General features: G+C 46.9%; 1 protein-coding gene across 3 annotated transcripts in view; it reads right to left on the bottom strand.

The window, feature by feature from the left end:
• Nucleotides 1–22,902, bottom strand: part of SFXN5 (sideroflexin 5) — a 98,077-nt gene that overhangs the window by 19,589 nt on the left and 55,586 nt on the right. For 2 of the 3 annotated variants that reach the window (XM_082051910.1, XM_082051911.1), the window contains 4 exons: nt 17,435–17,525; nt 12,658–12,773; nt 10,140–10,225; nt 1,408–1,525 (listed from right to left, as the gene is read on the bottom strand). In XM_082051910.1, the coding sequence (XP_081908036.1) occupies nt 1,408–1,525; nt 10,140–10,225; nt 12,658–12,773; nt 17,435–17,525 (411 nt within the window). Of the gene's footprint in view, nt 1–1,407; nt 1,526–10,139; nt 10,226–11,714; nt 11,833–12,657; nt 12,774–17,434; nt 17,526–22,902 lie in introns of those variants that run through there. The other variant, XM_082051912.1, reaches the window with a different exon arrangement.

Here is a 22,902-nt window from a genome sequence, read left to right as displayed (position 1 = left end):
CAGGCAAATCACATTGCTCCTGCAACTGGTACTTGTGCAACTTCTTACTGGAATACTGTGTCTGGTTCTTATGGAAGTGCTCCAAAAAGGATGTTGACTAATTAGAAAAAGTTTAAGGAAGAGCCATATGAATCATTAAAGCTTCAGAAAACACGTCTTTTAGCAAGAGACTCCAAGATTGAGATATATTCGGTTTCTTAAAGAGAAGATTAAGGGACAGTTTTATCTCAGCCTGTAAACAGCTAGAAGGACAACAGAAAATTCGTAATACATTTTTCAGTCTAGCAGACAAGTGTACAACAAGATTCCCTGGCTAGAAGTCGTGGCTAAACCCATCCAGCTTGAGGAAAAATAATTAACCAGTAGAGACTGTGATACTAATTCCCGATCAACTGTTCTAGTTGACACAAACAGAACTCCAGCAAAGTCCTCTGCTCTGTTCATCACTTTAATAGTGGGCCTCCCTGTAAATGTACAAATTTACAACCTGCAAGTCTATAAGTAGCAAACACTGAATGGTCAAAATCAATGACTTAGAGATAAATGCACCTCAGCAAGTTGTTCTGCTAACTTAGAGTGATGTCACTAGTCACGCTGCCTGTTTCCTTGGCCAATTTTCCTCTGGTCACCCCCAGGCCACGTCTTCCCAGAGCCAGGCTGGAAGACGAACAGGCAGAAACCCTCAAAGAAGCTCTGGGAAAGTACATCCATGTCAAACGTGTATCAGCTCAGCTCTGACTTGAGTTCACGTCCCCGAACAAGACGGGACAAACCCAGCTGGAGTCTCAGAGCAGAAATCATCAGTCAGAAACACCAGCATCCCTTGTGATCTGGGCAGACCTGACCTGGGGATCACTGAAGAGGGACAGGACACCCAGCGTGCCAGCTGAGATGCTCCTCTAGCAGGTAGAACATTATCCTCATACATTTTAAAAAACCACCTTATTCCAACCTGTTTGTCCCCCTGATCCCTGGTGTTTTGATTACTGAATGTCCTCCACATGGGAGCAGATGACCCCTGTGGGAGAACAACAGATGTGACAGAAGGGAAGAGGATCACACATGGCCATCCCTTGTCTGGATAAGGTGTGTTTGCTGGGTGGAAAAAAGGTTCTTCTCTTCAGTCCTTCCTCTGTTGGCTTGGGAGGTACATCCCACCACACGATCCAACCATCGGTTAGAAGTACGGGAAAGCTGTGTGATGTTAATCTATGTTATGCTAGTGTGGGTCAACAGAAGAGACCAACACAACCATCGCCTGCTTGGTGAATCTGCACCCAAGTGAAGAAGACAGCAAGCAACTTCATCCAAAAATGGAGGAGGCCCCATAGGAATGAGACTGTTACCCAGGAAGGCCAAAGAAGCCCCTCTGAGACATCCCACCGCGGTGACCAGCCACGTACTGACCTCGGACATCTGCGGAAAGAGACTGATGGCCAAGGGGAGGGCCAGGCCGAAGGCAGCGAGGCACACAAGGCTTTGGACTGGGAGGATCATCCGGGGACGGGACCTCAGGAGCGACGTTCTGCAAAGGAAAGGCTTTGTTAGACCATTTCATAGACCAGAGGAGTGCATGCCACCGTCCAAATCGACACTGGTGTTCATGGTCTTCCCCTCCCTAACTGGTTTAGGTTCCTTCTTAGTAGGTCATCAACAAATTCACCCACAAAAGATACCGAGTCCTGGGGTTTCAAAGCCCACGTCAACCTAAGCGCGAGGTGTCATCTGCATAAAGGTTTTGGAGACAATGTTGAGTGAGATGAAGGAAATCAGGTTCTTGAGAGAGATTGTGAGCTTCGTGGGCTGATACTGAAAAACCCACACCGCTTTGTTAATAAATAAAGCAGTAAACTTGACAACATCTTAATTTGTTAAAAATCAAACATCTGCAGAGTGGGTGATAAGGATGTTTTAATACTTGCTGTCCCCAGGGGATATTTGTGAGTTCAAGACTTGTTAACAGCAAACATTTGAAGGTACCTGCAAGGTCAGGCTTTGATAACGACCCATTAAGTGACCCTTCTGATGCAATTAACACCTAATGACAGGGACAACATTCAGCTGGCATGTTCCGTATATCCCATGATAAGGGACCTCAGACAATTTACAAACATCGAGGGGAAAAAATGTAATTCTTGAGGGCTATTTACACCACAACGACACCTGTTATTCGACTTTTTTTCTACCAATCTGAAACAATTCAGAAAATCAGACTTGCTAGTGAGTTTTGTGTGAGGTTCGGTGGGTATCAGCAGCGTGGAGTCAGCAGATTGGCGGCCTTAGTCCCAATATGAGTCTCTCCTCTGTCCATTCTGATCTTGAGAACACCTCACATTGTCCTGCCATCAAACACGGGCAGAGATCTGCTAATTAACGCCTTTCCCCGGGGTGATGGCACAAGAGCTCTCTCCTGGCCAAGGAAGGTATAACCAGGTTACACCAACCGCTCGACATCCTCGTCTTTACCACCACGGGGGTTTAAAAAGCACATTTCCAACCCAACGCGCGCCCTCAACCCCCATCTACTCGGCGTTCCCTGCCGGCTCCGAGCACACCTGACGGCTTCTAAGGGAGCAGCTGATGTGTGGGAACTCGTTACCCTGCCGCACGTTGTCTGTGTGGCTGAACATTCAGCCTCGGCGCCCTTTGCTAGCGAAGCTTGCTGAAAGCTGTCTTCATCTTGAGCAGGTTTGGGGGAAGCAGGGAAGGAAAACAAGATCCGGAGCCTTAACTCCTCCGGTATCTCAGCTTCTCGTTAATAAGCTATCGAGACGGAGTTGATCCTATCAATTTGTGCTGTGAAAGCCGAGCTTCTGTTCTCCAATATTGAGCTACTTTGTTTTGCGTCGAGCGCGATCAGACCTAAAACACTCCTGCAGAAGTTCACGAGGGTTTTGTCAGAGTCGGGACCTCGCTCCACGCTCTTTAACAAACGCGACGTTGGAGAATCGCCGTCAATAAGCTGTGATAACTAATCCCTCGAATGCAGAGAGGGCAACTCCTGGAACTGATTTATTCTCCCGCTTAAGCTGTCGTGGTCCATGAGAGTCCTCACTGAGAAAATCGTCCAACCAGCATCCTTCAAGCCTCCCTGGAGCACAGTTTAGAATGAAGACATCACTGCTTATACCACCCCTGACATCTTAATTTGGAAGCTGCACCCTCTTTAATTACTGCCCTGTTGGGGATCTTATAATCACCCAAGTACAAACTCAACCAATTTAAAATGATCCCCGGTACAGCCCCCAGGTGTGATTTCCAGGGGTGCTTCAAACTCAGGCCAGTTCAAATTACAATGTCTAACCTCCTAATTAAGAGGAGTTATGGCTTGATTTAAAAAGGAGACGGGACTAATTAACACATGTAGTGTAATGTCTTAATTGGGATTCAGATTCTAAAATTTGTGTGGCTCAGAATAAATGACTCATAATTAGTCAAGAGGTCCACTTTTCTTCCATCCCTAAGATCTTTGCTCTCGACATGGATCTCAAAAAATATTAAGTTAAATATTGCTTGCTGCATTTTGTTAGCTGTCAAATGCAATCAAAACCCCTCTTTTCACCCATTAGCCCCCCATCGGAAGTGAATGATTAGATGTTTCCAAAGGGTTTAATTGTAGAGTGTTATAGCAGGTTTAAAATAAATAAAATTAGTATCTATTTGTTGAAGAGTGAATTAGTTTTAAACCCTGTTCTGTGTGCTCTGCCAAGGGGCTTGATCAGGGAAATAGGGGTCTGGACTTTCAGGTCCCCCCAACAGCCCAGTTTTGCCATTGGCATCTTCTGGAGCAGCCTGCAAAGAAGCAAATGCCATCTCACCCCCCCGTGATCCTGCACAAGTTGTAGGAGCTGTTCTCATAGGAGAACAGGAGCTCTACACACTGTCAGCACATACCCAGGCCAGGCTCTGCTGAGCTAAACCTCAGATTAGACAACACGGCATTGAAAAATTGACACCAAGAGAAGGTCTCACACTGGAAATCTGCAGGAAGACCATAATATACATGTTTTATTGTTACCATTTTGCAAGCCAGATTTTTGGCACCCATGATTTGCCTCCGAAGGGTAAATGACCCACGTTTATATGCCGACCTTCGGGTGGCAAAGAACACACATTTCTGCAATATTTCCCTCCTCCTCTCTCCTCTTCCTTCTTATTTTTAAGAGATTTGTTGGTTTACCCCCCTTCAAAACCCCTTCACGCCTATTCTTTCTGCGATTTGCTGTTGTAAAAATCGCCTGGTGGATCTTAAAAAGGCAGAAACACACTGGGGAGCTTCTGGTTTACTGCCCCAAGGTGGCACTTACTGCCAAGGGCTCTACCTAAAGCAGCGAGACCTTACGGGTAACATTTCGATACGCACGTCCATAGGTACATACACAGACACACATACTTGCACAGACAGTACATCTGCTCCGCGGAGCCGGCGTGTTGTAGATCTTGTAAATACACCTTCATTCAACTTTCATCACATTGTTCATTAGTGGCTTAAATTCTGCATAATTTGGCAGCTGCCTCTGGCGTTTTTCGAGAGGTACTGTAATTTCTTCCATATGGAAGTCAGTTGCTGTACTAAAAAGGAGTTATCGGGTTCAGTGAACCAGAGCTGTATTTGTCTAGAAGGAGGTGTCAGATGCTAAACTAAACATGACAGGAGTTAAGCAAAGTCTCCCAGCTGACAGATTCTGGGGGGTTTCTGGAGTGTTTGCTATAAACAGGTTCAAAGCTTAATACATACATCGCAAGATGCCGAGGATGCCGGCGGGGGATGAAACTGGAGGCTGAAGCTCTGGGTATCCCGGGGTTCAAAACACCCCCCTGACGTGCCAACAAATTTTGGGGTGGTTGTCCTACCCCAGCTCCCCGTTCTGAGAGGCTCCCGGTACCACGTCTCTGCTATTTCTGAGCTTTTCCTCACTCATTTTGGGGTGATTTTGGGAATCGGGAGCTCTTCTAGCTCTGTCTGCCGTCCTGTCCGGCCAGGCCACCGCTGTCCTCACCAAGGAGCATCTCCTGCTCTTGGCTCCAGCCCCAGACCTCCCTCCAGAGGACACAGCAGATGCAACCAGAGTGAGGTTGGGGGGTTTTTGGTGCTTGATTGACATAATTAAAGGAGCAGTTTCAATGTTTACTCTGGATACAGCCACAGCAGTTTAAGGTGTCGTTGCTGGCAGCTGTTTAGTTTAAACAAACTTCAGCGCGGGTTTCGCTGGATGGAGAGAGAAGGAAAAGCACCTGTAGGAAACGCTCTGCACACGCTGTCGAAAGGCGAATATCTGCAGGAAAAGGCCATGAACACGAGGTCCAGGAGGGCCTCCGACCTCACACACGTTTCTGCAGTGAAAAGCATGGTTTAAGCTGAAGAAAACTCCCATCCAGCACCACAACACCATGGGCTGAGCACTGGCTGTCCACCAAGAGAATCCATTTTTCATGGTTAGACTTATTTAGCTAAGCCAGAGCAGCTCTGTAATGTTGATCCAGCTTGGGAGCGTCCTAATTTTACAGCAAAACAGCCCTAAGAGCAGCTGCATGGGGATGCTGACGGGCTGGGGCAGCTCCGCCACTAGCTCAGGATGGCGTGGAGATGAAGAAAGGGCAGAAACACTCCTCTGTCACGGACACAACTCTTTGCTCACCACTTCTGTCTCAGCTCTTGCCCATTTCCAACAGTTCCAGCTTTATCTCTGCTCCACAAACTCAGCACAGTCAGCTCTAGGGCCTCCTCTTGTCTGGCCTGACATACATGAGCTCTTGGAGCTCATCATCAGACCTTCTGCTGCGCTTCAGACCCTCTGAGTTGCTTCTACTGAGAGGCAGAGAAGAGGCTTTAGGATGAGGAAATAAGGTTTTCAGCAGGGCCTGTTGCGATGGGACAAGGGGTGATGGTTTTAAACTAAAGGAGGGAGATTCAGGCTGGACATGAGGAAGAAATTGTTGTCCCTGAGGGTGGTGAGAGCCTGGCCCAGGTTGGCCAGAGAGGTGGTGGATGAACCATCCCTGGAGACATCCCAGGCCAGGCTGGACGGGGCTCTGAGCAACCTGAGCTGCTGAAGATGTCCCTGCTCATGGCAGGGGGGGCACTGGATGGGCTTTGAAGGTCCGTTCAACCCAAACTGTTCTGTGATTCTATGACAAGAAGAGCTTATGTTCTTCAGTTCTTCAATCTCCACTGCCAGCTCCAAGTCTCCACAGTGGACATCACTGGTGGACTGAGCTGTGCTCTGCTTGTCCACCACGTGTCCAGCCCACATGAAGCAAGTACCACCAAATTTGGGCTCTCCCAGCACAAAGCTGGGCCTACAGGAGAACCTGAAGTAGGACTTACACACAGACCTGGACGTTCTACACACAGACCAGCTGTGTGATGGGCTTCGACTCTGCATGGAGTCAGAAGTAAGACAAAGACCACTGGAAAAGTCTTTGGCTGAGAGAAACCTGCACCATTTCCCAAATTTCATCCTAACTACCAGACAAAAGGATTGACAGAAGCATCTGAACAAAGGGAAATGTTTGAGAGACGAAAAGTCCACCCTCATGCAGTGGATGTATTTGTCCTCACACATCCATGACCCAGAGATACTAATGAAGTTGCCATTATCTGCCCCAAAGTCAGCTACACGAGTCGCCTTCATCTCGTAGACGACGCGAAACCAATATTTTTTTCCCTATTAAAGTTGCCAGCACGGCTATTATTTATAAAACTTCGATGAGAATACATCTGCACAAAATAACTGACACCGCGTTCCCCGCGTGGCATATGTGGTCTCAAAATAAACATGGATTCTATATGTTAGCGGCTTCAACAGAGCGTCCGAGCAGCAGGAAATGCATGAAACATGGGGAAAGAATGGAGCGGCGGTGGGAGGCAACGTCGAATTCCTTGGAGAGCAGAGAAGGCGGCCCCGGGAGTTAAAATACACAGCAGGCAAAGAGACGAGAGGAGCCAAGAGAGCTGAAAAAAATGGCACAAGAGACGAGAGAGGCAGCTGGGGGAGTTAAAACATGCAGATGGAGAGATGGCTGAGAGAGAGGAAAGACCTGGATCCAAGTGGAAAGACGGCGACCAGGAACTGGCCACTTAAAATAAACTTTGGTTTTCGAATGTTGAGATGGAAACGAGAAGAGCGGGTTTTCTACGGATCTGAAAACCGCTGGTGCTCCCGGAGGCGTGGAACTGGCACCCACGAGTGGCGGCGTCACCCGGAGCCACCCGGAGCCACCCGGAGCCACCCGGAGCAGGGGAATCGCTCTCTCCTTCGCCACAGCCCCGAATACAAACGACTCGGCGGAGGATCCAGATTGCGACTTCTGATTGCAGAGCCCCAGCCTCCAAATAATAAGCTGTCACTCTTTCTCATTTATAGACGCCGCAAGGATTTCTATAAATAAATGGATAATGCGTGCCTCGGTATGACTCCTGTTACAAACGCCCCAGTCTGACTAAAATTCTACTAAATGGAAAAAGTTACACTTTTCACCAAATGCTCCAAGTTGTTGGGTTTTTTTCCCCAAATGAGGTTTCATCTCTGAGTGCATCCTTCAGAAACCACTTTAAAAGATCTGTGAGTGGACGCGGAATGCGAATCCCCGGCTATGGAAAGGGACGTTCCCCACGTCAGGTGGATGTTCTGTGTCCTACCACCGCCTCTAACCACACTCCATTCCCTATCCCAGCCGTTTTGCACTCAAAAGCTTTCAGGAATCCAGCGATTTCTGATGGAAAATGAAACATCAGGCACAAAGCTCTAAGCAGAATTTAGGCAGGCGGAAATCAGTGCCCAGATATTGTTATATCTACAGAGTTTCATTTAGGGGCATGGGGGGGAAAGTTTATCTTGCAAATCTGAATTAGGACTGTTAGTTAAAACTAGAACTTTTTGAAGACAAACTCCTGTACGTCCATACTTGCTTGACAGATAAAATCAGTTTTCATAAGTCTTGCATGTGGATTTGGTAAAACTCATCATAATACAAGAAGTTATGATGCCCCCCAGTGCAAAGCACATTTTACTATTGGTTTTCTTTGAGCTTGTGGATATTCAACCAGACCCATGATCGTCCCCAGTGTTTCCAGCTGACGACAATAATTTATAGACCAGATTTCTACAAACTTTGAATATTTGCATATAAAAAATGTTGACTGGTCATGTTGATAACCAGAAAAGCAAAGATCCTCTGAATTATATGGATAAACAGCTTGTCCGCCGGCGTGATCTTCCCTGCATGAGGTGATCACCAAGCAATGGTTAGACTGGACTCAGTGCCCAGGTTAAGCCAGCACTAACACTCACAGCAAAGCCTCAGCGTGACAAAAAGGTGGAAATAAGAGAGCTCTGTGGTAAGAATATCAGAAATGGGTGGCATTTTTGAAGTCTCTGGCATGTGGACAGATGAAAACAGGAGTCCTCTCCACTGACAACAGCAAAGCAGCTTTGATGGGATTAGAAAGGCTGGAACCACACATCAGGATTTGAAGCGGGGAAGCTGCCAAGATGCTGGGTTACAAAGTAAGTGACAAGCCCTGTTCTTCTCACACGATTTTGAGCAAGCCCTGAGGAAGGTGCTCAAGGGTAAGGTGCTCCAGGGTAAAGTACTACAGGGTAAAGTACTCCAGGGTAAGACGTGGTGACTCCTAAGCATCTCTCCTGCTGGTAGATCATGGGCTGGGGGACCACGAGGTGACACATGGTCTTGAAGTAGGAAAGAGGCCACAGAGCTTTTGTCAAAGAGGAATCATAGAATCACTTTGGTTGGAAGAGACCCTCAAGATCATTGTGTCCATGAAGCAAAAATCAAATGCTTTGTGCAAAATTAGGGGGACTGGAATGTAGCCCTTGTCCTTGCGTGTCCCCAGGAGCAGTCTGCAAAAAGTATTACCAAGACCGTGCCCTGCCACAGGGAACCACCCCAGTCCTTCGAAAAAGAGAATAAAACTGTATATTTTGGCAGAAAAGGGCTGAAAGAACTTAATTTACCGTTCTCAAAATAGAGTTTGTTGCCCTGTTTCTCCCCAAATGCAGGAACCCATCTTGGTGAGAGCCTCTAGAGGGGTACCAGCCTCCATCCATATTTTTCATTGAGGTGTTAAAAATCAGACTCCAAATTCACAGAAGCAGCCCCGACTCTTCTGTTAAGAGGAGAAAATTGCCCGGAGGTGTTTCTACAAAGGTTAACAAGGCAAACCAAAGCTACGGGTCAATCCCTAATCGTACTAATTGCTATTTACTTTGTCAGTGGAGTGCTTTAGAGCAGCCATTATCAACAGATTTGTGTAAAGGGCGCTTCCAGCTTGGACAAAGGTGGCAAGTCCTTTAGTATCCTCATCTTTCAGTGCATTAATCAGCCTGTCAAGGTGATCCCCACCCCGAGATGCTGATGGGTGTCCTGAGGAGCCAGAGGCACCAACAGCTCCAAACAGGCTCACGGGACAAAAAGTGGAGGTGCTGGAAAGCAAGGTGGGGGAATGGCCAATGGACAGGGCAATTTGGGGCTTTTTTTTTGCTATTATAGCTCTAATAGGAGATAATTAGACATTAAATAATAACCCTGCCCTTTCCTGCCCGCTCTGATGCTCCACAGAGACATATGCACAGAGACATTCGGGCTTAAATAGTGATGGAAAGCAAATTTTTGCAGAACACATGAAGAATAGATTATCCTGGGGAAGTCCAAGCCACTGGATATTATTGAAAGAAAGTACAAGTGAGTTCAAAGAGGGTGTAAGCAAGTCCAACAGTGGCCAAGGTGCCTGGATGTGGCATCAACAAGTCCCTGCGCTCCCCATCCCTGCCTGAGAACTTCGGTCTGAGCCCACGTGGCAGCTGTAATATTTGCTATAAATGGGGAACCAAAAAATATGGACATTTTTCAAGTGAATTCAGAAAGTTTTGGCTCACCCTGAGCATACAGAATAGGGTTATTCACACTGCTGGGGTTCAGAAAGATGATTTAAAATAACAACATAGCACTTTAACAGCCTACAATGATGGTCAAAAATGCTGGAAAGTGAACACTTTAATAGGCAAAAAAAAGTCTTTGGTGGACCAATGCTAAGAAACAGCAATGAATAACATCTCTTGAGCATCTTTTCTCCCTTCTCCTTGAAAAGCCTCCCCACTTGTATCACCAACACTTACTTTTCCAGTATGGACATAATAATTGGAGGTAGAACCAGTATAGGCATTGGCAGGACCACTCTCGTCAGGGCTGTTTCTAGCAGTGCCTGGAAAGAAAAAGAAACCAAATAAATAAACCCAAGACATTTAAAACCAAATCTCGGGATGTACCTGCGCTGAGCAACCAAGGTGCAGGCACAGAAATGGTTTGGCTGCCCTTTCTGGTGGTGTATTTGTGAATGAATGTACCAGCACACACTTACAGCTTTGCTATTTGTACACAACCCATTTTTGCTCTGTTGTTGTTAGAAATGATGGGCTGGAGCCCGTGCTTGGTCGCTAAGCCAGTGGAAAAAACAGAGACGCTTAATAACTTCCCTGATGTCACTTTGTGTGACCAAAAGTGCTCGGCGTATTCCTACACAAACCCGTTTGTGCTGCCTGGGGGCAGAAAAAGAGGCAAAACAGCTGCCTGGAGGATGCTGTAAGGTGCAATATCTCAGTATGGGTTGAGCAGCACCTTAAACCCTTCCTCCCTCAACTGAGTTTCAATTGCAATTACATGCTGGGGGAACACAGAACCTTATTGCCTGCTCCAAGATTTGGTATTGTCTTTTAATCACTGGTGGTTTATTGCAAAGTGTTAACACACAGGGCTCCTCTCTTCCAGGAAGATGCTCAACTGTGAGCTGTGGTTGTCGGTCCACTGGTGCTTCCATAGAATGATCAAATGGTTTGGGGTGAAGGGACCTTCCCAGCTCCCCCAGTGCCCCCCCTGCCACGACAGGGACATCTTCAGCAGCTCAGGTTGCTCAGAGCCCCGTCCAGCCTGGCCTGGGATGTCTCCAGGGATGGGAAATCTGGCCAATGACTCCTCCCTGGTAAGATGCCCCAGGAAGCAGCAAAAGCAGCATGGCATGTATAAATTACCCTGAGATGAGACCTAGAGAAGATCCTCAGCACTCTAGCAAGGTGTAAAACCAAGTCTGTGTCTCCATTTACCTCTTCCAAACACAAGTGCCAGCACCCACCTAGGATGCCCCGAGCATTGCAGCCACAGGGAGATTCAGGCTGGAAATGAGGAAGAAATTGTTGTCCCTGAGGGTGGTGAGAGCCTGGCCCAGGTTGGGCAGAGAGGTGGTGGATGAACCATCCCTGGAGACATCCCAGGCCAGGCTGGACGGGGCTCTGAGCAACCTGAGCTGGTGAAGATGTCCCTGCTCATGGCAGGGGGGGCACTGGGGGAGCTGGGAAGGTCCCTCCAACCCAAACTATTCTATGATTCTATGCATGACGCTTCAGCAGATGTAGGCAGAGGATACTGTAGATTTTGGATGGAAATGCTGAAATTTATGCCTATGGCCAGGCTTGGGAGCACTCGATCCTGGAACATGGTCTCAGAGAGGTGCAGATATGTAACAAACACTAAAGGATCTGCCAAACCAGCCACAACAAAACCCCATACTAAGCTACTCAGCAAAAAGCATTGGGATTAGATGGCAGCTGAGCAGAAGTTCTCAGCAGCCCCAAATTCGATGCTTAAACACCACCTGAAACACACTTATGGTACCTTCACTTTTAATATTTATTTTCTACGTTGTCTCTCTTCCCCTCGACCATCAGGATGGAGAGGGGCAGCTGGGTCCTGGAGCCACTGTGGAAACCTGGCCCCAATAAGTGTCTCCAAGCCCTTCAACAGATTGTTTTAAGCTCCCTGTTAAACAACAATATGGAGAGATATTAGAGATCTCCCATTTCTTGCCGAGGACTGTAAAATCTGTACATTAATTGCTGTCTACGAAGTGCCTTAAGAGCCTTGGACAGAAGGAGCGAGAGAAATGCCAAGCATTTATATTATTAACTCCTCTGCCTGGGCGTGTGCTTCGGTACATGCTTTACATTTCAGATTAAAGCCCACTTGGAAACAACACGCCTCAGACAATCAGATGATGCTCAGGAGACAAAACGATGTAAGAAGGGAAGAAAACAGAATAATTGCAGGCAGATGGCAAAGAGTAGAAGGTTATAGGGGAAAAAACAGGTGTTAGGGCGAGGATAAAACATCTGGCTACCCCCACAAAGCTTCACTTGGCAATTGTTAATGTGGTTTTGACACGGCGAGGGTTAAAAAGCTACTCTGCTCCAAAATGAAGTCTTCCTCATTTAGAAAAATGTGTAAGTTAGCTTTGCTTCATATTCAACATGAACTGCTTACAAGTTTCCAGAGAAATCCTAAGGCTGTGAAAGCGTCAGGGTAGAACAGGATCTTCCCCATGTCAAAACCTTCCAAACCATCAGGGTCAGGCACTGAATTTGCCACCGTGACACGCGCCCGTGCCCACCAGCACGCTCAGCTTTGTGGCTACCTGACCCCACACATGGGCACAACGTCAGCGTGAGGTTTTATCGCTTTGTTCTTCCTGCATGATGGGTGAAGCTCATTCATTTCTATCTCTTTCAAGTCATCGATTCCTATGGCTGTGGGATTCCTTGTGTGCAATTCATCGTGTAGAAGCTCAGGACCATCACCGGTACGTACGTGTTTTGCAGCAATTCTGGAAGACCCGACGATGTTGCCGTTATTGTCCAGAACGTCGATTCCTTCTTCCAGCTCCGTGTGCCTCATCAGGACAACGTTGCAGATATTGGCACTAGCTGAGGATGAGAAAAGCATCGTGATTAGCGAGGCAGCCCTGGTCAATCCCAAATGGGAAGCTTCTGTTCGCCGTGACAGCCCTTCAGCTTTGCTTGCATCAAGCTGCCAAGAAGTTTCTGCAAGTCAAGAAGCCAAGACAATTATTTGATTCTTAAGAGGAGGAAAACAATCAAGATAATTTTCTTTCACTTGCAAAAGGATCTGCTGCCACAATCAGAAAGGTATTGACGCAAAGAAACACCAGTATTCCCAGATATTGGTGTTCGGACCTGCTCCCAGCTCCCATATTTGACTTAGTAGATGAAAATGTTGGGTCACTATGTCCTTGCACTGGGCTACCAGTTGGTCTTGGCCAACCAGGCACTGTTGATTTACAGCTGCCTCTTCTGATGGGGTATCCCAGAGCTGGTTTTAACTCCCCTTACTAAGCCAGCAGACAAACTCTTCTCAAAAGAATGGATTTCAGCAGGTATGATGGAAACACACCATAGGGGACTGCACTGAGCCATGAAGGACAGCTTAGATCTGAGCTCTTCGAGAGGACAGAATTACAGATTTTTAACCAAATAAGACAAAGTTGGGCTGTTTTCATGGGCATGGATCCCATTAGTAGGGCCTCTGCTGACTATTTGCCTTTATTTCACATGTTTTAGCAGAAAAACGGCTCTGCGGACTTATTGTCTATTAGACACCTGCTTGTGCGCTTTAACAATATTATTCCGAACGGCGACACAAACCAGCAGTGCTGTGGAGGACTCACTCTGGCTCCTAAAATTCACATTTCCCAAATGTCAGCTCTATGATCAGCCTCTGTCACCTTTTCGAGGTGACCCCAAATTCTGCTCCTCAAGCAACGTGTGAAGAGTTGGGGTTGAGGAACATCTTCCCCAGATTCAGCTCCTCTCCAGGGCACAGACACTTCCCGATTCTTTTCCAAAGCAAAAGCTGCTAATTCCTAGAAAAGTTTGGGTTTTGATAAATTGGCATTTTCCAGCAACCCCCCTACATTATTTTTGCAAACTTTCCAACCAGAACTAACACAAACCCGCTGTTGCTGCAAGTACCACCGCTTCCAAAAATGTGCTTCTGCACTGCTTGATGGGTTAATATTCGCTAATTAATCTCAATTCATGTCATATAACAAATGTCTAATTTTTTGAGGGTGGTGGGTGGGTGAGCCCTATAGGAACGCAGCTCTCTGCAATCAGGGATGATTTGTGGTGACAAATGCTCCTTACACTCGAGAATAAGAGGAACATACACACACGCACACTCTGTCTCTCTCTTTAATATTCAAACTACCGGACCACTCTTCCCATCTATCAAAATATCTGTGTTAACAACCCTGCAGCTCCCTAATCCAAGATAAAAAAGAAAACAGGCGTTTCACTTAAAGCAAGTTTAGCCCTTTTTCCTTTTTAACCCCATCCTTTTAGATTTTCAAGACTGAACAGAAGATGCTCTGGCCAAGCTGGGATGCACCGACACAAGGGTGACACATGATGGGATGTCCAGATATGAAGCTCCCACCACACCAAGATGCTTCTCCAAGTCTCTGGATCCTCTTAGGGCTTCACTGATCTGGTCCCGAATTCAAAACCTGACTCCAGCCCGTTTATCTGAGACAAGCGACTGTCTTACCTGCCCCGGTCCTGTTCCAGTAAAACACCAAGAAAGCAGAAAATGCTGCTAATGACGGGTAAATTTGGATTTTGTGGAAGTCTCAAATACAGGGGGGAAATGAGAAATAACTAAATATATATGTAGACAACTTGATTTTCAGTGTTTGGAAAGAAATTGTGATGAGAAAGGCTGGAAAATACTTCTGTGCAAACATTTAGTGACATAGCGGGAACTGGGTTCAGATCCAGAAGCGATTCACTACCTTACTTCAATACCTGTATTAACATCCTTCCTGACCCAGGGTGCTCTCCACACACCAAACGCACCCTTGTGCACCAGCTGAACACATTTAACAATTCTAAACCCACCCACAAGAAAAGAAAAACAAACAAGGGAATAAATCCTCCTCGTCACCTTCCTTCTCTCCAACGGGGATCTTTCTAGCAGCTTTAACTTCATGCAGATCAGGTTTGAGATGTCTCCTCTGGGTTTTTTGGGGGGGTTTTCTGTGGGTTTTTTTAGCTATATACATCTCCAGTATAAAGCACAACATCACCAGCGACATCCCTCACCTTCCATACCCAGCGCTTGGGAAGAAGTGGGGAAACTGGGTTCTTCACAATAACCCTGGGCATTGATGTCCTTCACCACCTGCATCTCCAAGAAAGGGTCAAGTCCCTTCTTGTTCAAATTCAGGAATTGTGGCTCCCCACAACGCAGCGTTGACGTGTTCCTTCGCTTCTCCTGCACTGAAAACCTTCACGGAGAACAACTTCACCACCCGGATGATGTTCTGAGGTGGCCAACATGGAGCACAAACCCATTTTACATCAAGCGAAACACTGAGTAGACAGAACCTTGGCCATTTCCATGAGCTCTTCCACCCAGGATGGTTTGCTGGATCCACCCCCCAGGCCTGGGGAGGGTTTTTTGGACAGCCTGGATATCATAGTTTTGGCTATATCATAATTTTTATATAATTTGGATATCATAATTTTGGTTGAAGGAACCTTCAAAGCTCCCCCAGTGCCCCCCCTGCCATGAGCAGGGACATCTTCACCAGCTCAGGTTGCTCAGAGCCCCGTCCAGCCTGGCCTGGGATGTCTCCAGGGATGGTTCATCCACCACCTCTCTGCCCAACCTGTTTTGCTAACTAAGCCCCACAGGCAGCAATTCTGCAGATATACTTTAGTTTACTGGGCAAAGACAACGGCTACACGACCTAGAGAAGAGAGACACAACATGTGGAGCATCTCTGAGGGCTTTCCCAGTGCCCATCTCAGCTTCCCAAGGCTTCATTGACATCTCCGCAGAGACTCTGGCCATCTTCCACCCAAGCAGAAGCTGCACTTCCCCAAATCTTCATCTCTCATGACCCCTTGGGATGAGAAACCACAGAGCTTTGATGCATATCTCCAATTTTTCAGTTGCTATCAACCATCTCAGCTGAGGTCGGTGGGAGAGGGACACAAGGAAGGACTTGGGGAAAACTGCTTAATGGTAGCAGAGCAAGAGCTTTGCTTTTTACATAGAAAAAGTGAAATCCTGCCCTTTTGCTGAGGAAAAGCAACGGGAAGACGCATCTTAATTAAACAGTTTGCCCAGGTCTGCAAACCAATAACTCGCAGCTTTCGAAACCACAAAACAGCAATTAGTGGGAGGATTCCTGATGTCCTGGCACATAATGAAGGATGACAGTTACACAAACAAAATAAGAACTAGAGAATTAATTACAGGCTAAACAAATTAATTATGGGACCTCAATCAATGCCGACATGAGCGTAACCTCGTTCTCCTTACACCCGGGTATGAAAATAGATCAACGCAGTGGCAAAGGCTTCTCATGTGCATCTCTAACTCAAACCCAACCTCACCCCTGGTGCCCTCCTGGTTCTAAAAATCCAAAGAAAGCTGAAACCCTCTAAAAATATATTCCAGGAAAGATCCAGGAAAACAATATCAGCATCCACAGATCCTCTATATACAAGCAAAGTGCTCAGAAAAAAGACCGAATGTGACCTACAGACAACAGTCCCTGTTACCTCCTGTTCTGTGGACAGGTTTTCTGGTAGAAAAGCATGCTGAAAGCCCAAATAAGCTGGGAATTAAAGGGAGGAGGCTCAGAGCAAGCAGCTCTCTGTAAAATAAAGGAGCAGAAAGACCAGAGAAACTGGGAGCAACAGGTAAAGAGGCTCAGGCTCAGCATCCTTGAGCGAAGCCCTCACACAGCGAAGGAAAAAGCTTAAAGGAAAATTTTGCATTAAAACGGCTGAAAAGGGACCTGTGGCAGTGAGCAAAACTCATGTGGTTATTATTTTCTTCCATGCTCGGACAATTTTTGCGCTATCTTTATAAATAAACAAGCTTGGATAAAAAATTACCCTAATGCCGCTGGTGAATTTTGTGAATCTGTGATTTTTTCACAGCTCAAATAACTCATGGGCTGCTGAGCGCTGTAACCTGGGGCTTCAGCAAAGGTGAGTCCAGCGTGTCCCTTCCCTCAAACACCGAGCAGTTCGCTGCTGAACTGCAGAAGGGTTTATTTTGCGCTCCACCAAGCCAGCAGCAGCCTTAATTCTTCACGTGCTTGGGTCTTTCTTTAATCAGCAGCTCCTAGAAATCTGTATATTTAGAGCAGAAGCATTTCATCGCATTTTTATTGCAAATAAACCCCAGTGCTACAGCTTACTCCAAGATTTGATCTGACGTGATTCAAACCGGATCTTGCAAATTAAATGCTCTAGAATTTAGACAGTCGAGGACCAGACAGCGATGATCATTTTCTAAACCGCTTGAGAGCTTGATAAAGCTTCATGAGCTGACTCTGCCGGCAGCTTTGCATCGTTTTCCTGCCAAAATGTTGCTTTGCACCATCCTGTCGCATTCTGCATTAACTCATGTCCATGCCACCAAGGGGATGCGGCACTGAGGGTGTAAATCAAGAAGGCAGGAGTTGGGTGTCCATCACGGTGGCTTTTACCCACCCATAGCTTTACAGCCAACACTTCAAATATAGAGAAAAGGCATCACTTCTTACCGACTGCAGGGAATGGCACAAACCTCTGGATCAGGAGACGAGTGGCGGGAGTAAACTTGTTCGCTCTCTGAACCAGAACATTAAGGCCCACCTTTGAATAGAAAAAGAACAAAACACAGGCAGAAACATTTAGCGACAAGGAGCAGATGCCACAGCTTGCAGACAGCAGCAGAGCTCTGCAGGGGGGCGGATCGGGGTCTCTCCCCATGCAGAAGAGTTTGAGAACTAACCCCCCACACACACCCCGCAGGGTTTAGCTGTGTTGGGTTCAACCCTTTATTCACTGAAGAGTTGAACCCAACCATTGCATTGAACCCAAATATAGGGTTTAAAGGAAGGGTTAAACCCATTGGGTTTAAGTGAAGGGTTGAACCCAACTGTTGGGTTTAAATGAAAGGCTGAATCCAACCGTTGAGTTGAATCCAACTGTTGGGTTTAAATGAAGGGCTGAATCTAACCGTTGAGTTGAATCCAACTGTTGGGTTTAAATGAAGGGCTGAACCCAACCGTTGAGGTGAACACAACCATTGGGTTTAAATGAAGGGTTGAACACAACTGTCGAGTTGGACCCAACTGTTGGGTTTAAATGAAGGGCTGAACCTGACCATTGGATTTAAATGAAGGACTGAATCCCACCATTGAGTTGAACCCAACCACTGGGTTTAAATTAAGGGTTGAAGCTTACCATTGGGTTTAAACCCAAAGGTTTGGGCTGAACCCAATCATTGAGTTGAACCCAATCATTGGGTTACAATGAAGGACTGAACCCAACCCTTGGGCTTGAAGGAAGTGCTGAACCCAACCGCTGAATTTGAACCTAACCACTGGATTTAAACGGAGGGTTGAAACCAAGCATTGCGTTGAACCCAACAGTTAGGTTGAACCCAAACATTGAGTTTACACACAGTATCACAGTATGTTTGGGATTGGAAGGGACCTCAAAAGATCATCTAGTCCAATCCCCCTGCTGGAGCAGGAACACCCAGGTGAGGTCGCACAGGAACATGTCCAGGCGGGTTTTGAATGTCTCCAGAGAAGAAGACTCCACAACTTCCCTGGGCAGCCTGTTCCAGTGCTCTGTCACCCTCACTGAGAAGAAGTTTCTTCTCAAATTTAAGTGGAACCTCTTGTGTTCCAGCTTGATCCCATTACCCCTTGTCCTATCATTGTTTGCCACCGAGAAGAGCCTGGCTCCATCCTCATGGCACTCACCCTTTATATATTTATAAACATTAATAAGGTCATCCCTCAGTCTCCTCTTCTCCAAACTAAAGAGCCCCAGCTCCCTCAGCCTTTCTTCATAAGGGAGATGCTCCACTCCCTTAATCATCTTCGTTGCCCTACGCTGGACCCTCTCCAGCAGTTCCCTGTCCTGCTGGAACTGAGGGGCCCAGAACTGGACACAATATTCCAGATGTGGTCTCACCAGGGTGGAGTAGAGGGGAAGGAGAACCTCTCTCGATCTACTAACCACCCCCCTTCTAATACAGCCCAGGATGCCATTGGCCTTCCTGGCCACAAGGGCCCAGTGCTGGCTCATGGTCATCCTGTCGTCCACCAGGACCCCCAGGTCCCTTTCCCCTACACTGCTCTCTAATATGTAATCTCCCAACCTATACTGGAACCTGGGGTTGTTCCTGCCCAGATGCAGGACTCTACACTTGTCCTTGTTAAATTTCATTAGGTTATTCCCCGCCCAACTCTCCAGCCTGTCCAGGTCTCTGATGGCAGCACAGCTTCCAGTGTCACCACTCCTCCCAGCTTGGTGTCATCAGCAAACTTGCTGACAGTCACTCTATTCCCTCGTCCAAATCGTTAATGAATATATTGAATAATACTGGCCCCAGCACTGACCCCTGAGGCACTGCACTAGATAGTGGCCTCCAACTGGACTCTGCACCATTGACTGCCACTCTCTGGCTTCTCTCCCTAAGCCAGTTTGCAACCCACCTCACTACTCTATTGTCTAGACCACACCTCCTCAACTTAGCTGTTTAAACCCTTTCCAGCCAAAAGATAAGCTAGAAACCACCGCAACACCGTTCAGTCCTTCTGGAAATGCCCCCAGCTGCATTTTTACTCAGTTTACTGGCATTTTCCCCACCCAGCACAAAACCATTGGGGCTGCGAGTCCTCACCCCACTGGGAAAAAGCCAAATATCAGTACTGGTAATTGGCCCAACACAATTAATTCCCCCTCCAGCCCATGCCAACTACACTACCCCACTCCAATGCAAACATTTGGGTTATAAAGGAGCTATTAATAGAAAAAAAAAGAGAAAGCAAGCAGTTTGTTATAACCATGGATCGCTTTTTTTGTTGCCTCCTCCAATGCTTGAATAATCCAGAGCTCTCCGTGCTTTTACAGGGATCTAAGTCATTGCGTATGTTAATAGAAACAGCACAGAGGAGAGTTGCTGCCTCCTCAGCCTCAGCGTGGTTGGGTAGTAGCGATAGTCGGAGATTTCCACCAAAAATGTGTTTCAAACAGGAGCGGGGTTACTAATTAAACAAACCCATTTGCAGGGAATTACTTCTGTCTTCACAATTACTCTCCACTAGAATATTTTCTCCTTTTCAGCCAAAAAAAACCCCACCAAACCCAAATGCGCAAACAAAACCCAACAACCCCAAACGGGGAATTTTCGGCCGAAAATGCAAGTCTTCAGCGACGCCTGGCCAAAAAGTTTCCAGCCAAAAATGCAGTAAAATTTTAAAACAAAAATCACCCAAAGCCAAAAACCTGCCAGCAAATAGTGATTTGGGGGCTTAAAAAAAAAAGGAAAAGAAATAAAGAAAAGCATAGGAGAACATATTTTGCAAGCTGCTACATTATACATGCACCCGTAGTACATCTTGTCTCTTTGGAGGCTGAGAGGACGGTGCTGAGAGGCAGAGCGCTGGTTCTCAACCCACCGGGGAGCGTTTCCTGAGCCCCACGAAGGTCCCACCAGGACCCCCGGCAGGATCTGTCCCTCCTCTCCTCAGCTACCGCAACTCCAGACTGAGCCCAAGCAAGCCACGGCGGTTCCTCTTAGTCTAGGCAAGAACGAGGGTTTCATCTTAATCTTCTTCCCCGTCAAAAATGACTGAATGATATATTTTTTTTTCACATTTTCCAAGTATTTGCAAAATCTGAACGCTTCCAGAAACTAAAATGAGTGGTTTTAAGACTAACGGTAAGACAGCCTTAAGCCTGGCTTTGCTGGTACTGCCCCATGGGTTTGGGTATTTATAGCCTGGATAAAGTTCATTTGAGTACGTGATAAATTCTGTTGGGTTTGCAGCCTCTGCCCGTAGGTTTGATGGAAGGATTTGACTGTGAAGTGGAAGAGCAGCAGCTTTTGAAACAGAAAAGATGAGCCCGGGAGAGACACCGCTGTGAGGCCAGTGGTAATAAAAGCATTTTACTTTCAGATTCAATTTGGTGCTGTAGCTGAACTCGCTCCTCCACTTACAGCAACCACCCCGCTGTGAATATGAAATTAAATGTTGCTGTAGATTTAAATCCAATCTCCCAAATTCCCAATGTGAGGACTAGATTTCGGCAACTAATGAGGCTTTGTTTTTTTTACAGTTTGGAAATTGCTTCAGCCAATCTGTGAACTCTTTCCCGCAGGTCATGATGTGGAATGAGGGTAAACAAGCCAAGGAGAGCATCCAACAACGAGCAGGGACTCCCCAACCTCAGCAAAAGGGCCATCGCGAAGGAGAACTTAATGAGTTTAATCCCCAGGGCTTGCCCAAAGAACACTGACTATGGAGGCAAATCCATCCCTAAGAAAACAAGCACAGGAATAGTGTTATTATTCTCATCCCCCTGCCTACAGCCTGAGTCAGATCTGGGCTGCACAACACTGGCGCCGCACAAACACGTCACCGAGAGTCGGGCGGGATTCATCACACCCAACGTGCTGCCTCCAGATGGGCTCCCGTTGCAGCCCAGTGCGGAGAAATGAGCCTGTTTAAGGGGTTTTGTTCTCTTCCCAAGACAGACATTTGTGGGCGCTCATGTGAAACACCCCCAAGGGTGCCTATTCGTCCCTGCTGACTATCAAAGAAGTCCAGGGATGCAGCTCAGATGAAGACGTCTGCACTGGTGACATCTCCACTCAAGCAAGACAAGTGCTCCTCCATGCAACCAGCAGCTCTGGGCATGGATTTGCTATACTGGTTTCAGTGCAGAACTTACTGGTTTGGGATCAGGGGACAAATCAAGGGACAAATCCAGCTTTTCCATATTGCCTGTTTTCTATGGTTTCTTTCTCCAGCCCACTTCCTTATAACAGAATCATAGAATCATTTTGGTTGGAAAAGACCCTCAAGATCATGGAGTCCAACCACAACCCACCCCTGGCACTGCCCCATGTCCTGAGAACCTCATGTCCATCTGTCTAGCCCTCCAGGGATGGTGACTCCAGCACTGCCCTGGGCAGCCTGTTCCAAGGCCCCACAGCCCTTTGGGGAAGAAATTGTTCCCCAGATCCAACCTCAACCTCCCCTGGTGCAACTTGAGGCCGTTTCCTCTCGTCTTTGATCTGGTTGACAACGTCCCAGCCAGCTGGGCATGGGGGACACATGACACCACAACCGCTCCTGTCCCGCAACACGAAACCAGGTCCAACCTCAGCCGGGGCTCTGCAACGCCTCCGGCAGCACTCGGCCCTTCCTCCCTTCCTCTTCTTCAAGTGCCGAGAATTCCTGCTATTTATTTTGCTACCGGTTTTTGTTTTCAGCATCAACAATGTTATCTCAGCAGAAGGACGGAGTTTGCGGTGTTGCCGGACTTGAAGCTGCACCATCAGACACTGTCACAGAGCGACTCTGTAATAATAAACCAAGATTTCTGTTTCCTTTTCCGACCTCATGTCCACCAAGACATGAATTTGAAAAGCACAGGATTTTTTGAAAAAAAACCCTGCTTTATTATTTATTTCCTTTATGACTATGAACATTTTTGAAGCCTGAGAGATGGCTTGTGAATGCCTGAAGTTGGCAATGACCAACGTTTGATAAAGTCTAAACCTACACCTCCTAAACCAGTTCTAGAGCGGTAAATACATCAGCAGCTCAGTAAGTTATTTCACTTAATTTTGAGAGGGAATATTTAATAAAATAAAGGAATATTAAGAGTCCAGCAAGCAAGGTGGACATCATTTGGTAAATGATGCCACCTAAATGTCACTGAGCAGCTCTCCAGACTTCATTAATTGCATTGGTGGGATCTCCACTGATGTAAGGGATCTGGCTTTCCCAGGTTCCAGAAGCACTGGGACAACCTGGACCACCTGCAGGTGGCTGCTCCAAGTGACCTAGAAAGTCAACTTGGATGGAGGGACTGGCTCCAAAGCAGCTTCTCCTTCAGCCCTCGGATCACCAGATTCCTGAATTAGAGCACTAATTGGATCTGATGAGTAACATGCAGCCAAACTGAAGAAAAGAGCATTAGGAGAAGGAAGGAAGGAAAA

Source organism: Streptopelia decaocto (genome assembly GCF_964273445.1).
Source record: "Streptopelia decaocto genome assembly, chromosome: 4".
Lineage (NCBI taxonomy): Eukaryota > Metazoa > Chordata > Aves > Columbiformes > Columbidae > Streptopelia > Streptopelia decaocto.
The sequence above is the reverse complement of the archived record's forward strand: the minus strand, read 5'-3'. Positions and strand labels throughout refer to the sequence as shown.